General features: G+C 40.1%; 1 protein-coding gene across 12 annotated transcripts in view; it reads right to left on the bottom strand.

The window, feature by feature from the left end:
- The window catches only part of cadps2 (Ca++-dependent secretion activator 2), a 228,518-nt gene that overhangs the window by 167,549 nt on the left and 48,208 nt on the right, over positions 1 to 12,761 (bottom strand). For all 12 annotated transcript variants that reach the window (XM_044194159.1, XM_044194157.1, XM_044194161.1 and 9 more), the window contains exon 2: positions 7,654 to 7,767. In XM_044194159.1, coding sequence (XP_044050094.1) covers positions 7,654 to 7,767 — 114 coding nt within the window. The remainder of the gene's footprint in view (positions 1 to 7,653; positions 7,768 to 12,761) is intronic.

Genomic DNA, 12,761 nt, shown 5'->3' with positions numbered 1-12,761 from the left:
GAAAAATAGCAGTAGAGCAGTGACGGCATCCAACACAACAGCTTATGGGTGTTAATGAGTCTGATGGGCAGAGAGGAGGACATGTGCTGCAGTATGAGACAGAGATGACAGGATCAGCCAGGAGTTCACGGTCCTCTGTTGAGCATTAACATCCACAGCAGTTACTGTCAGTCTGGTCAGTAGGTGAGGAGAGGGAAGTGTTGGACAGACGGACTGAGAGATTCAGATAGTCCATTTCTAATTACTCTGCTAAAAATATAATTATAGAGATTACTCACTGACGAAAGCTATCGCATTACTCATTACTTTAACTTTGGTAAAAGTCATACCAGCCCACACCCATCACGGGTATATAGAAAACTGAAATATGCAGGTTTTCTTATCTGATTCTGACGTAGACATTCTTTACGTTTTATGCCTTAAGTTAGTCTTATCGTTATGTGGAGGATGGTGACTAGCTAGTATCTCCACTTACCACAGCACCACACTCCCTCTGACATTTTGTTGAAGTCATGACATCCGGTCCGGGCTAGCCTCTCTTCCACTAGCTTCTGTAACTCAACGCAATCTCTCAGTTAGCAGTTCTTTCATTTGTCTTTCTGAAAAAATTAAGCGTGTTCCTGGAGTTTCCTTTCCGTAAGACAAATCGACTCCACTACAGCAGTTGCTATAAGAAATAAATCCTTCATGATTTTAGCGTTCGGCCGCTAAAACATAAACACTGAACAAACGACAATATTAGATCGTTTTTCAAAAACCTGCCAACCTTATCTAGACATAAGAAGCAAGCCACACGACATAGTGTTGGAAAAGACTCTGTTCCAAGGCTGGATATTTAATCATTAGTGTTGTTACAAATGTTAATGGGGTTTTGAATGAGGTTCTGGAACAGAGAGTTGCCAGTCCTGCTCGAAGAATTCAACGCTTTTCAATGTGGCTGCAGCTTTCTGGAATGACTGCTTAGTGAGCGTGAGCAGTAATATGTTCACTCGACCGCACAGCAGCCTGACAAAAACATGACTGAGCATAAAAAAAGCCAATCACTAACCCCCATTGTGTGCCCAGAGAACTCCTATCTACCCATCTACCTGCCAACCTATTACGTCACTTTTTCAAATGTATGAAATCTTACACGTAAATGGTTCTAATTAATTCAAACCCAACCCACATAGGATAATCCCAAACTACATTGTAGAATTGATGTCTCACTGCCTCACTGAGTATCGAGCTATCAGCTAACTTCAGATTTGTTGTTGTGTTAATGTTACTTTAAGGCAGTTGCACATTTTACCAAGTCTGCAAACAGCTGTACCTTTATCCGCAATTTTTACATTTATGGTGTCAGATCCAAAATGCTTCCTCACATTGCTTCTCAGATGGTTTGTTGCCATGATCATTTGTTCAGTAAGCTCACTAGTTTTCTTAATTTTGTGTGAACAAAGAGAACACCAAGTTTATTGCAGGGCAACGTGACACGTAATAGATCAGTGATAGTGCATTTTATGAACACCCTCGCTGGAGTTGTGTTGTACTTATTCACTGTCAATTAATCATTCGGACAGTCAGTCTACCTACCTTGTTTATGTGTGGATTAGTTGTGTAAATCATATTTGTGTCACTTTTATGGATGCCTTTACAGAAATTGTGATGAGATGTCACATGTATGTAGCTTATGACTTTGGCATAACTACGTTAGAATTTTATGTGTAAAGCAGTAACAGCTTTCTGTAGGCAAGTAAATTGTAAAGTAGGGCTGCAACTAACAATTATTTAACTTATTGATTAATCTCCTGATTATTTTCTCGATTAACTGATCAAACTTATATAAAACAATAACAATAAAATGTCAGAAAATAGTTTAAAATGTCCCTTATAAATTCCCAGAGCCCAACGTGACTCATTCGTACTGCCTGTTGTGCCCGACAGATAATTAGTTTACTATCGTTTATGACAAAGAAAAGCATCAAATCCTCACAAGGGAGGAAGTGGAACCAATATTTGGCATTCCTGCTTGAAAACTGAATTATTTATCACGAACATTTATGAAAATAGTTTCCAATTAATTTTCTGTTGATCAACTAATCGGTTAGTCAACTAAGAGAAACAATAGTTTCAGCTCTGCTGTGGTGCATGTACATAAACATTTAACAGCAGCAACAAAATGATGTACTACACTACTGTGTTTACTGGAAAATGTAATGTAACTACAGTCACATATTAACTTTTACCAGATTCCTCCAAACACTGAGTACAGATGACATATGCTGCTATCTGACTGATTATTAACATCTGGTTACTACAGATAAGTCTAAGACTAAGTCCTTCCTCAAGAAGTGTTCTTGTTATTTCGTCTTCCCTTTTCATATCTCAGTATATATCAGTTTTCTTGGATGATTTTACTGCCTCCACTCAGTCTGTTTGCAGTCTGTTGGTCACAAGGACTCAGCAGCAGCTTGTTATAAAGGTGTGAAAGGTCTAATTGAAACTTTTGTGTTTCACCTCACAGAATCAAAAACATCCAGCCTGGTGAGAAGGTGCTGATGCAGCACAGGAGCACAACTGTTTCAATGAAAGAAATACACATTTTACAATAATGGTGTACTCATGGGATGAGGAAAATCAGTGTGAAAGCTGTGAAATCCTGTTGACTCTCCAGCTGTCCCAGTTTCTGTCGGGTTTCCAGTTCAGAGTTTCCTCCTCTGCTGATGATTCACCTCCATCTACACAACACTCTCCTCCTCTCCGTGTCTGCAAACATTAGTGTATTCCTTTTGGTGGCGCTTTTCACCACAGCCCTTTACAGCAGGATGTTGGGTGATATGAAAATATACCATAAAACAAGATGCTGATCATACAGCTGCAAGGGACCCAGTTCAAGCCCCCCTCCTTTCCTGTCAGCTCTCTACTGTATCTTTTCTAAAAAAATAAATTTAAAAAAAGAATGAAAATGAAATACTTTTGTTGATCCTGTAAATTAATTACCTGGAGAATTAAACCAGCCAGGCATTCCATCTGGTTATTTTATCTATAAACAGTTTCTCATTTGAATTTCCAGAAAATTTACCACCAAATACAAAAGCTGTTTTTATATAAACCAACACATTCCGTAATAGAAGATTTCATTCATATCACTGTTGAAAGTAAAGCCTGCTTGTCTACCCTCCTTTGCAAGTTCTTACAGTCATGGTATCTTCACGGTACATTTAATCTTAAAGAACAATTTATGTAGATTACTGTGTAAGGAACATGTCTGCACGACTCAAGACTGTCGGCACATTTAGAGAAAATCCTATTTTCTCCCACATCGCTCACCTGTAATATGATTAATGTATGTATTTATTGTTTCTCACCTCAGGGTAAATCAGAGCCCAAACCCTGGCAGTGTTAATCAGTTTGCAGAGGGTAAATGGCAGGTTTGAGTCCAAAGTAGAGTCTAAAATAGCGCTGCAAGTTCGCAATCGCTGCAGCAAGGAAGGGCTAATCAAAGCTTTTAAAGATCAAACTTAGTGTTATTCTTTATTTTTCTTATTGTCAACAAATCCCACGAAAAGACAAAATGTGACGTGTCTCAGTATTTTCTGACTTCCTGTCTGTGGCTCTCAGCTCCAAGCCCATTGGTTCCTACTGAAGATGTAAACTTTTAAGAACAGCGCACAAATGCATAGTTTCATGTTTAAAAAAGGCTAAGCAATTTCCTAAAACAGCTGGTCACTGTTTTAGCAAATATTAGAGGAAATGGTGCATTTTTTGGGAACTATTTTCAGCAGCGGATGAATCCGAATTTGGTGCTCTAGTGCCCATTTCCATCAGGATGATGTATGTGGGATTGAGTCAAAATAAAGTACAGTGTGTGTGTTCATGGTAATGAAGGAACATGTCACCCAGTGCAACAGTGCGGCTCACTGATGTGTTTTTAATAGTTTTTGAAAACAGTGGAGCTCTATGGCACAGAGGAATATGCCAAAAGATATCAGGCTTTAAAGACTTCCTTCTTTCCTTTAACATTTCCTCATTTATGACCTCCATATACACTGCCCGCTACAATTTTTTGAACAATGTCATGATTAGTTGCAATGGACACATTTTGTATATTTTCTTGCTATACTTTGTTTTAACAACCTTGCATTTTTGTATCTGCTCACACACTCACTTAGTGTATTTGCCATTTTTAAACAGTCAACACGTTGTCTACCAGGAATGATGCAGAGTTGTAGCAGGGCGAGAGGCAGAAAATAGATCATCTCGTGTTTCTCTGCTGTGACAGCCATCTTTCCTCATGTGGAACATCTGCCATGACTTCACATGATGAATGAAAAACAGCACAAATCCCTGTTGTTGTCATTATGTGTGCAGGGTGGGGATGCTCTGTTACTGATGCTCTGACTCCACGAAAATATAACGAACAGTGTGACCACCGACTGTCTCAGGAGGACATTTGAAGAATTAAGAGTTTGTGTCTGAGGATGATGATGTCCACTGAGGAAGACAAGTCGCCTCACTTTGATCATTCGGCCAGTCAGGTTCTTTTGTAGCGATACAAACGCTGTGATTGAGAGTTTCAGTGAGATCCTCTCGTCTAACAATTGCTGGCAATTAAGGAGACAAGCTTCAAGTGGCCGATAAGATCTCCATCTCATACCAGATGATAGGCGCTTCAGCAGAGGAGGGGAAGACAAAAATGAGGGGAGATCGAGGGAGAGATGGAGGCAGAGGAGCAACAGATAAGAGTGAGACAGAGTGTGTAAAAATGGAATAAAAAGAGTGAGGAAATTCACTGCAATCTTTGCTCACAGCTGTCCTCCTCCAACAGTGGAGAGACGGAAACACGAGTCCACGTGGGAGGGTTTGTCACAGTGTCTCTGGAGGAGTCAGAGGACAGGTTTCCATCCAAATACTGAGCAAATTTGAGGAAAAATCCCAAAAAGCAGACAAAGAAAATGTCAATGAAATCAGTGTAAAATCAGTGTGTCTTTCTGTCAACTACTTTTCTACTTTGACTCCTCAACTGTAGTAACACAACTAGACTGGTGTACATGGAGATGGAGGTAACATATTTTCAGTAATATCAGAGAGAAAATGTGTGGTAATGTGGGATGGGGGGGTCACAGGGAGCAAAGGTGATGGAAATTAAAAAAGCTTTTGAGCAGAGAGATTGGATTGGCACAGTGCTCTTAAAGACAGAAAAACTCCCTCCCAAACAGCTGGTGGATCGATTTTCTAATCTGTTTTAGTCTGACGCTAGCGATAAATTTGATTACTTTGTGCCATAAGAGCTCAACAACCACTCTGTCATCAGAGGCGTGGAGGTGGACTGAGGCACGACGCTCCCACGACCAGAACTGAATAGTCTGAAACCACAGGAAGGGACAAAGAGACTCCAAACAACAGCACTGGTGTCACCTCAGTGCATTTGTTTGGAGATGATTAAAGGAATATTCTGTTTTGTTTTTTTAACAAACTTGGTTATTTTTCATAGAGCCCAACAATTAACTTGCTGCGTAGAGCCCGACCGACACACCGGCCTGGCCAATATGACTGATTTTGGCTCATCACAGATATGTCTGTAGCAGCATGTAAGTGAGTTTTTGATTGGAGTTCAATCTGTTGACATGAATGATGGTTGGAAAAAGCCTTTTTGTAAAAGACGGATAAATTACTACAAAAAGATGAATACTTGGTGATAAGTTATTTTAGTGAATCGAAAATTAATTTAATGTTTTATAATACCACACACTTCACTCATTTAATGTTTATTATAGTTTAGATTTTTGTTTGTTTTGTAAACTGCGTTTATATATCTTATTTTTCTTCTCTCATCGATATATTTGGTCCAATATACACTACCGTTCAAATGTTTGGAGTAACCAATTATTTTGATGTTCTTCTTTCCTTTAATAATAGCTATTTTAACATAGATACAAACAGTATAATAATTATACACCAAATGTAGTATTTAAGCCCTGCGACGAGTTGGCCACTGTCCAGGGTGTACCCTGCCTAAGGCCCAAAGTCACTGGGATAGGCTCCAGTCACCCGCGACCCCTAACGGGACCAAGCGGTAGAAAATGGATGGATGGATGGATGTAGTATTTACATTTGAAAGAGTTTTAGAATAATACAATGTAATAATACAGTGTTGCATGACAGGTTAGAATACTGTTTTAACAAATTTTCCCCCACATTCTTATATGTTTTACCTTTTTATGTATGCAGTTATTCTGTCCTGTTGAAATTAAAAACTTATGTTAAGTGACAATTATTTTCTCTTTAATAACTTGATGAATTGTTTCTCATTGTGACGTGAATTTTCCATGCCAAATTAAAAACTAAAATATTAAATTTAAAGCACTGTCAGTTTTCATGCAAAGGTGCAAGGAACATTTTACTTTTTGTGAAATGAGAAAATATTGTCAGTGCCAAAATGACAATCAACAAACAAACAATCAACTGTCCAATCACAGTCTGGAGGCGGAGCTTATAGAACGGTTTCCTGTGGGCTAGCCAGCTGGAGGGACGCTACTATTGACTATACATTTAGTCACATTTATGACTGTCAGTAGTTTTAAAAGGTTCAGCTTGTAACATTTAGGAGGAGCTATTGGCAGAAATGGAATATAATATTTGTAAGTATGTTTTCATTAGTGTATAAATCACCTGAAAATAAGAATTGTTACCTTAGAATAAGTCTTTTTTTTTTTTTTTTTTTTTTTTTTTTTACATAGGGAGCAAGCCCCCTTCCACGGAGGTCGCCATGTTGCACCGCCATGTTTCTACAGTAGCCCAGAACGGACAAACCAAACACTGGCTCTAGAGAGGGCCATTCAAGGTTTTTGCTTTCGTTTCGCCTACACGCTTGGAAGGGGAGGGTTAGGTAAGCGGTATTCAAATGGTTGCAATCTGCAATTTCACTGCTAGATGCCACTAAACCCTACACACTGGACCTTTAAAAAGGAGTGGATTGTGCAGATGGAAGATGTACAAACAAACAATTAGAGGGATCTTCTTTGCACAAGTCTTGGTTTAATGTGAAAGGCTGTTTGTAATGGCTGCCATCAGCTCGTGTCATCGACAATAAGCTCCACCTATGTTTTTTCCTCCATGCTGTGATTGGACAGTTGATGGTTTGTCATTTTGGCATGGACAACATCCATCTCAAAACAGAAAAAGCTCCCTTTGCAACTCTTCATGAAAATGAATGACAGTGCTTTGCATTTAGTATTAGCAGGTTTAAGCTGTCCTCTGTTGGATAACACTGAAATGCAATACACCTCTACACTGTGTTTTCTGTGTTGTGATTTGACAATTCATTCAGTTATTAAAGACAAAAAGCTAAATAATTGGCATTTAAACATGTTTTTCATTTAATTATGGCACAGTACATACATACATAAAAAGGAAATGCATATAACAATCTGTATTGTATTTCACTTTATTTCTTTGTTTGATTTTTGATATTTTGGTCACAATAATCTTAGCATGAAAATTTTATACCGGCACATCTCAAACCAGAGAAGAGTACTGATTCCCCAAACTCTGCCTGCAGTGGTCTCTGGGGGACCCCTGGATCCCCCTCAGACTTGTAAAGCCAAAACAAAAAAAACACATTTTTGTTTTCCAAGAGAAGTATAGAGAATAGAGATAAAATCATCTTGCCTCATAGTAGCTCCTCACAGCATTGCAGAAAGCTTCATCCGCCACAATCTGAGTTTCCCCGTTGAGAAAAGCCAGGAAACGCTCTTTCACTGCCTGCAGCTGCTGCTTGTTCACCTGAGAGAGGGAAGAGATGATGGAGGAGAAAAATAAAGTACAGAGAGAGAGTTTGGGAGGAGAAATGAGAGGAGAGATGTTGGCAGAGGAGGGTGTAATCAATTAGAAACAGATGGAGAGAAAGAGCAGAAGATGATAGGAAGGCAGGATGGATGAGAAACAGAACAAAAGTACAAGATTAGACTCATTGTTAAAGTGTGACAGAGTCTGACACCGTAATTATAGAGACGAGAAGAGTCACATTCGCTAACAAATGTCTTTCATTAGGAAACTGAGTTCGCCAAAAACAACAGAGGAAGACGAATCTGTCTTATCGTGGCTGGAAAAAAGGTCAGACACGTTTTGAGACTGGAGGGAGATTTAAAAGGACCATACCGAAGAATTAGCTCGTGATTTACAAATTGCCTTTATTTGACTCCAGTGCCAACCTTTTACAAATTCATAAGATCAGTTTTAAATAGATTTTAAATTTCTTTTCCAGGCAGCCATTGGTTTCAGTTCATTCCTGTAAAAATCATACAGCCTTTATTTTTTTGTTAAAGTTACATTATTGTTGCATGGCAGGGTACAGGGACTGTTTTTATATACAGTATGTTGGTGTGCTTATGATGGGTTACACTGCATAGCCTGCATTCCTTCAGAGCATTGGTAGAGTGCGTAATTTTTGACCCCTCACTTTTATTGTTACGGGTTCATATTCTCACTAAAAACATCTCTTTAGACCCGGTCCTCTTACAGTCCAGCCACCATTGTCCAGATAAGTGAAGAGTTGGTAGAAATGTTGATATGCTTGTCCGAGTCCCCTTCAGTTATTACTGTGTGCTCAAAGCAATAAGCTTAAGAAACAGCAGGCGCTAGCACTTACAAACGAGACCAGCTGACCAACTCCCACTGCAGCACTTTACAAAGCTCCCGGCCAACTTTGGTCGAAGAAAATAACTCAATCCACAGTCCGTTTCCCCTCAACTCGTGTTGATGCTGGGAAACAGGACAGTGGTGTATCCTGAGGAGTTGACTCTCAACAACCTGCGATGACGTGCATCAAGAAGCTGCTGGTGTGTGGGCTTGCATAGAAAACAATGGGTGCAAGTTTTTTCACATGATTCATGTGTCGCTACTGTGTGCTGCCCTTTGGTCACGTTGTATAAGTTATGTTGAAAATTTTAGAATTTGACCATGCTGTTAAGTAACTTTGCACATGCTGACATAATTGTATATATAATCTTTGTATATAACCATTTTGATAATTGATTATTCATCAAGTCCTACATCAAGATAAAATGCCAAAAGTGACCTGCGTCCAGTTTCTCCGATGTAAGGATTTAGAATTAGAATCAAATACTTTATTGATCCCCGAGGGGAAACTCTTACAGCAGCTCACTATCACATCAGTGCACACAGGAATAGAAGTACTAAGCAAAAAAATGTAATACAATATAATACAGTTCAGATAAATTAAGTAGCAAATGGGTATAAGTATAAAATTAAAATAAATGTAAAGTACAAAGTGGATTTACCGGTTGATGATAAGTATGTACGGTATAATAATACAATGTAATAATATAAGTAATAAGTAGTAGTGCATGAAGTTAAGTGTAGCCTATTAAGATTATAATGAGATGGTGGATACTGCACAGTAGTAATAGAAGAATGAATAAATATCAAATTAAACTGAAAACAGAGTATATTGCACCGGAGTATTAAACAGAGAATATTGCACAAGTTATGTCAAATATTGCAGTGATGTTAATGATCAATGTCCAGTTTAGTGACTTAGGGTCATACAGACTGACACTTAGAGGGAGGAGTTAAAGAGTTTGATGGCCACAGGCAGGAATGACTTCCTGTGGCGCTCTGTGGTGCATTTTGGGGGGATGAGTCTTTCGCTGACGGTGCTCCTCTGTTTGACCAGCACGTCATGGAGCGGGTGGGAGACACTGTCCAAGATGGCATGTAGTTTGGCCAGCATCCTCCTCTCTGACACCACCGCCAGAGAGTCCAGCTCCACCCCCACAATGCCACTGGCCTTACGGATTAGTTTGTTGAGCCTGTTAGCGTCCACTGCCCTCAGCCTGCTGCCCCAGCATGCAACAGCATACAGGACAGCACTGGCCACCACAGACTCATAAAACATCTTCAGCATTGTACAGAGCTTGAGTGTTCTTAGCCCAGTCCAGTTTATTGTCCATGTGTACTCCCAGGTACTTGTAATCCTCTACAATGTCCACACTGATCCCCTGGATGGAAACCGGGGTCACTGGGGCCTTGGCCCTCCGTAGATCCACAACCAGCTCCTTAGACTTTGTCGCATTGAGCTGCAGATGGTTCTGCTCACACCATGAGACAAAGTTACCCACCACAGCCCTGTACTCAGTCTCATCACCACCACTGATACTTCCCACCACAGCAGAGTCATCAGAAAACTTCTGAAGGTGGCAGGACTCTGTGTGGTAGCTGAAGTCCGTGGTGTAGATGGTGAAGAGGAAGGGAGAGAGGACAGTCCCCTGAGGGGCCCCAGTGTTGCTGACCTTGCTGCCCGACACACAGTGCTGCAGACGCACATGCTGTGGTCTGCCAGTCAGGTAGTCAACAATCCAGGACACGAGGGGGGCATCCACCTGCATCGCTGCCAGCTTCTCACCCAGCAGGGCTGGCCGGATGGTGTTGAAAGCACTGGAGAAGTCAAAAAACATGATCCTCACCGTGCTTGCAGGCTTGTCCATTTACTGCTTTTCTCTTTCTTTTTTTTTTTGGAGTGCTGGTTGGATAAAACACGAGATTTTAAGACCTTAAGCTTTAGGAAATTGTAATGGGCATTTCTCAATCTTTTTTTTTGACAAACAATTAATTGATTAATCAGAATAATAATTGTCAAAAATGAAATGTTGCCCTACTATGCATCTACCTGCTCACCTAACTTTCCATCTCTTCATCTATCCATTATATTCAACAATCTAGTTTGGAGAAATACATATTTTCCAACAATAACACTTTTCAGAGGAGCAATTATCAGTCAAGCGGAGCAGTCAGGCCAGGGGAAAAGAAAATTCCCATAAATGTCATCGGTTCTGGTAATTTCTGCCCAGTGAACCACAGCTGACATATTGTGTTGTATGAGAATTTTAAGTTTTCATGAGCAACAGAATCACCAGAAGCTGCTGCTCATAAGCTGCATATGTATGAGGCGTCAGGAGGACGGTGGCATCAGGGAAAATTAAACCATTATTCTTCTGCTTGTTGCACTGCCAGCAACAAATACATTCTGGAAGTCAAAGTGCCAATTTCCAGTGACACAAAGTGAGCAGCGACTTATCTCCTGCTGACAGCTTTTTGTGTGGGCTTCTTTGCCTTTTCTATGTCTAAATGGAGCCGCTGTGGTTCGCCTTTAACCACAGAAGAGGAGGGGAAGGGTGAAGTTATGAAAAGCAGCAGGTTGTGACCGTTCACATTCAGAATGACTCAACCTTCATCTAACAGGTTGAAAATGTGAGACATAGTTCATTACAGATAAGGAAACTCCTGCCCAAGGCCAGTGCTGGAGTGAAATGTGGTATAAGTACGACAGCAGCAGCAGGACGTATTGCTAAAAACACACATTTGTCCTCACAGAATTGGGGGACAAAGCATGTCAGGCAGAGTCAGCCCTCTTTATAGATCTGATTTAACTAATTCATCGCAAAGCTCTGAGCAGAGAGAAGAAAGCGTGAAGAGACAGCAACCAGACGTTAAAACCAGGGATTTGATTAATTTATAGTTCAGCAAAGGATAGTCGTAGCGCCAGTGCAACACAATATGGAAGTGTCATGACTTTATCATATACCTTAAGCAATCATATTTAGATTCTTTCATTCATTTTCCTCACCAAACTGTTGCATTGCACAATATTGCATTGTGAAGTGCTATACTTGTGATACAGCACTGGTTGCGCATGCAGAATTTTAAGCCTGGGCTTAGTTACTCTTTAATGTGCAGCTGGCTACACATAAAAAAAATTACCAACCATAATTCGCAACTTTGATGTGATATTGTGTCGAAATAAAATCCAACTACCTTTTGTTTGTCAGAGATGTGCTACAATTTCCCATTATGGAGGTATTTAAAGGCATTACAATACAATATATAATACACTATTGGGTATAAAGTAAGAAAATCATTAACATAAGGTCAGGATATAAAATGTTAAAAACAGCAAATATGTCACAATAATGTGCAGTTCTGTTCATAGTAAAATGGAGGAACACTTTTCAGACTTAATTCATAGTATCGTAGAAATACAATACAATGAACCTCAGGTTGTGATTTTCTCTTCCAAAACTTTTTTTGTTAATTCAGTCTTGTTCACCTTTTCAGAGCACATGGGTACATAATTTCTTCTATCTAAATACAAAATCATGTTCATGTTCTGAATCCCTTTTGACTGAATATCTTCACCATCTTTTTTCTGGTGACTGCAGCAGTAATGGCTTTCCTTGTACAAATGCATCCTGGCCATGAAATGAAGGGCGACAACCAGAAAAGAAGCTGGATATGCACTGTGAAAAGCCGCCTGTCAGGTTTCAGCTGTATTTCTGTCCGTACCTCCCCATCTGCACAGCTTTGTCCAGGAAATTGATTTATCCCGGGGGGGTATAAGCAGACGAGGCGCACTTCTGCTCTGTGCTCTGCTCAGCGACAGAAAACATCCAGGTGGAGGTGTCATTTTCCCTTCATGGACATTGCTCTGCATGCTAGACTCAAATTGCCATTCTTCACAAACCTTCCTGCTGAGTAGAACTACTCTGAGGTCAGTATCTCTAAACATCTCTAAACAACCAGGGAGCGTTGGCTCTCAGAGCAGCTTTCAGCGAGCAGAGAGGATTAGCTGCTGTCGGCTTTTCATTCCCACTCCATCTGTAGGAGACAACAAAAAACTTTTCTTCTGTGTTACTGCTGATTGTGATGCCTCAATCAGCCTCACCATTCATACTTTTTATCCCATCAGCCAATCAATTTCT

The sequence above is a fragment of the Siniperca chuatsi genome, linkage group LG4 (genome assembly GCF_020085105.1).
Source record: "Siniperca chuatsi isolate FFG_IHB_CAS linkage group LG4, ASM2008510v1, whole genome shotgun sequence".
NCBI lineage: Eukaryota > Metazoa > Chordata > Actinopteri > Centrarchiformes > Sinipercidae > Siniperca > Siniperca chuatsi.
This window is presented reverse-complemented; position numbering and strand designations above follow the sequence as displayed.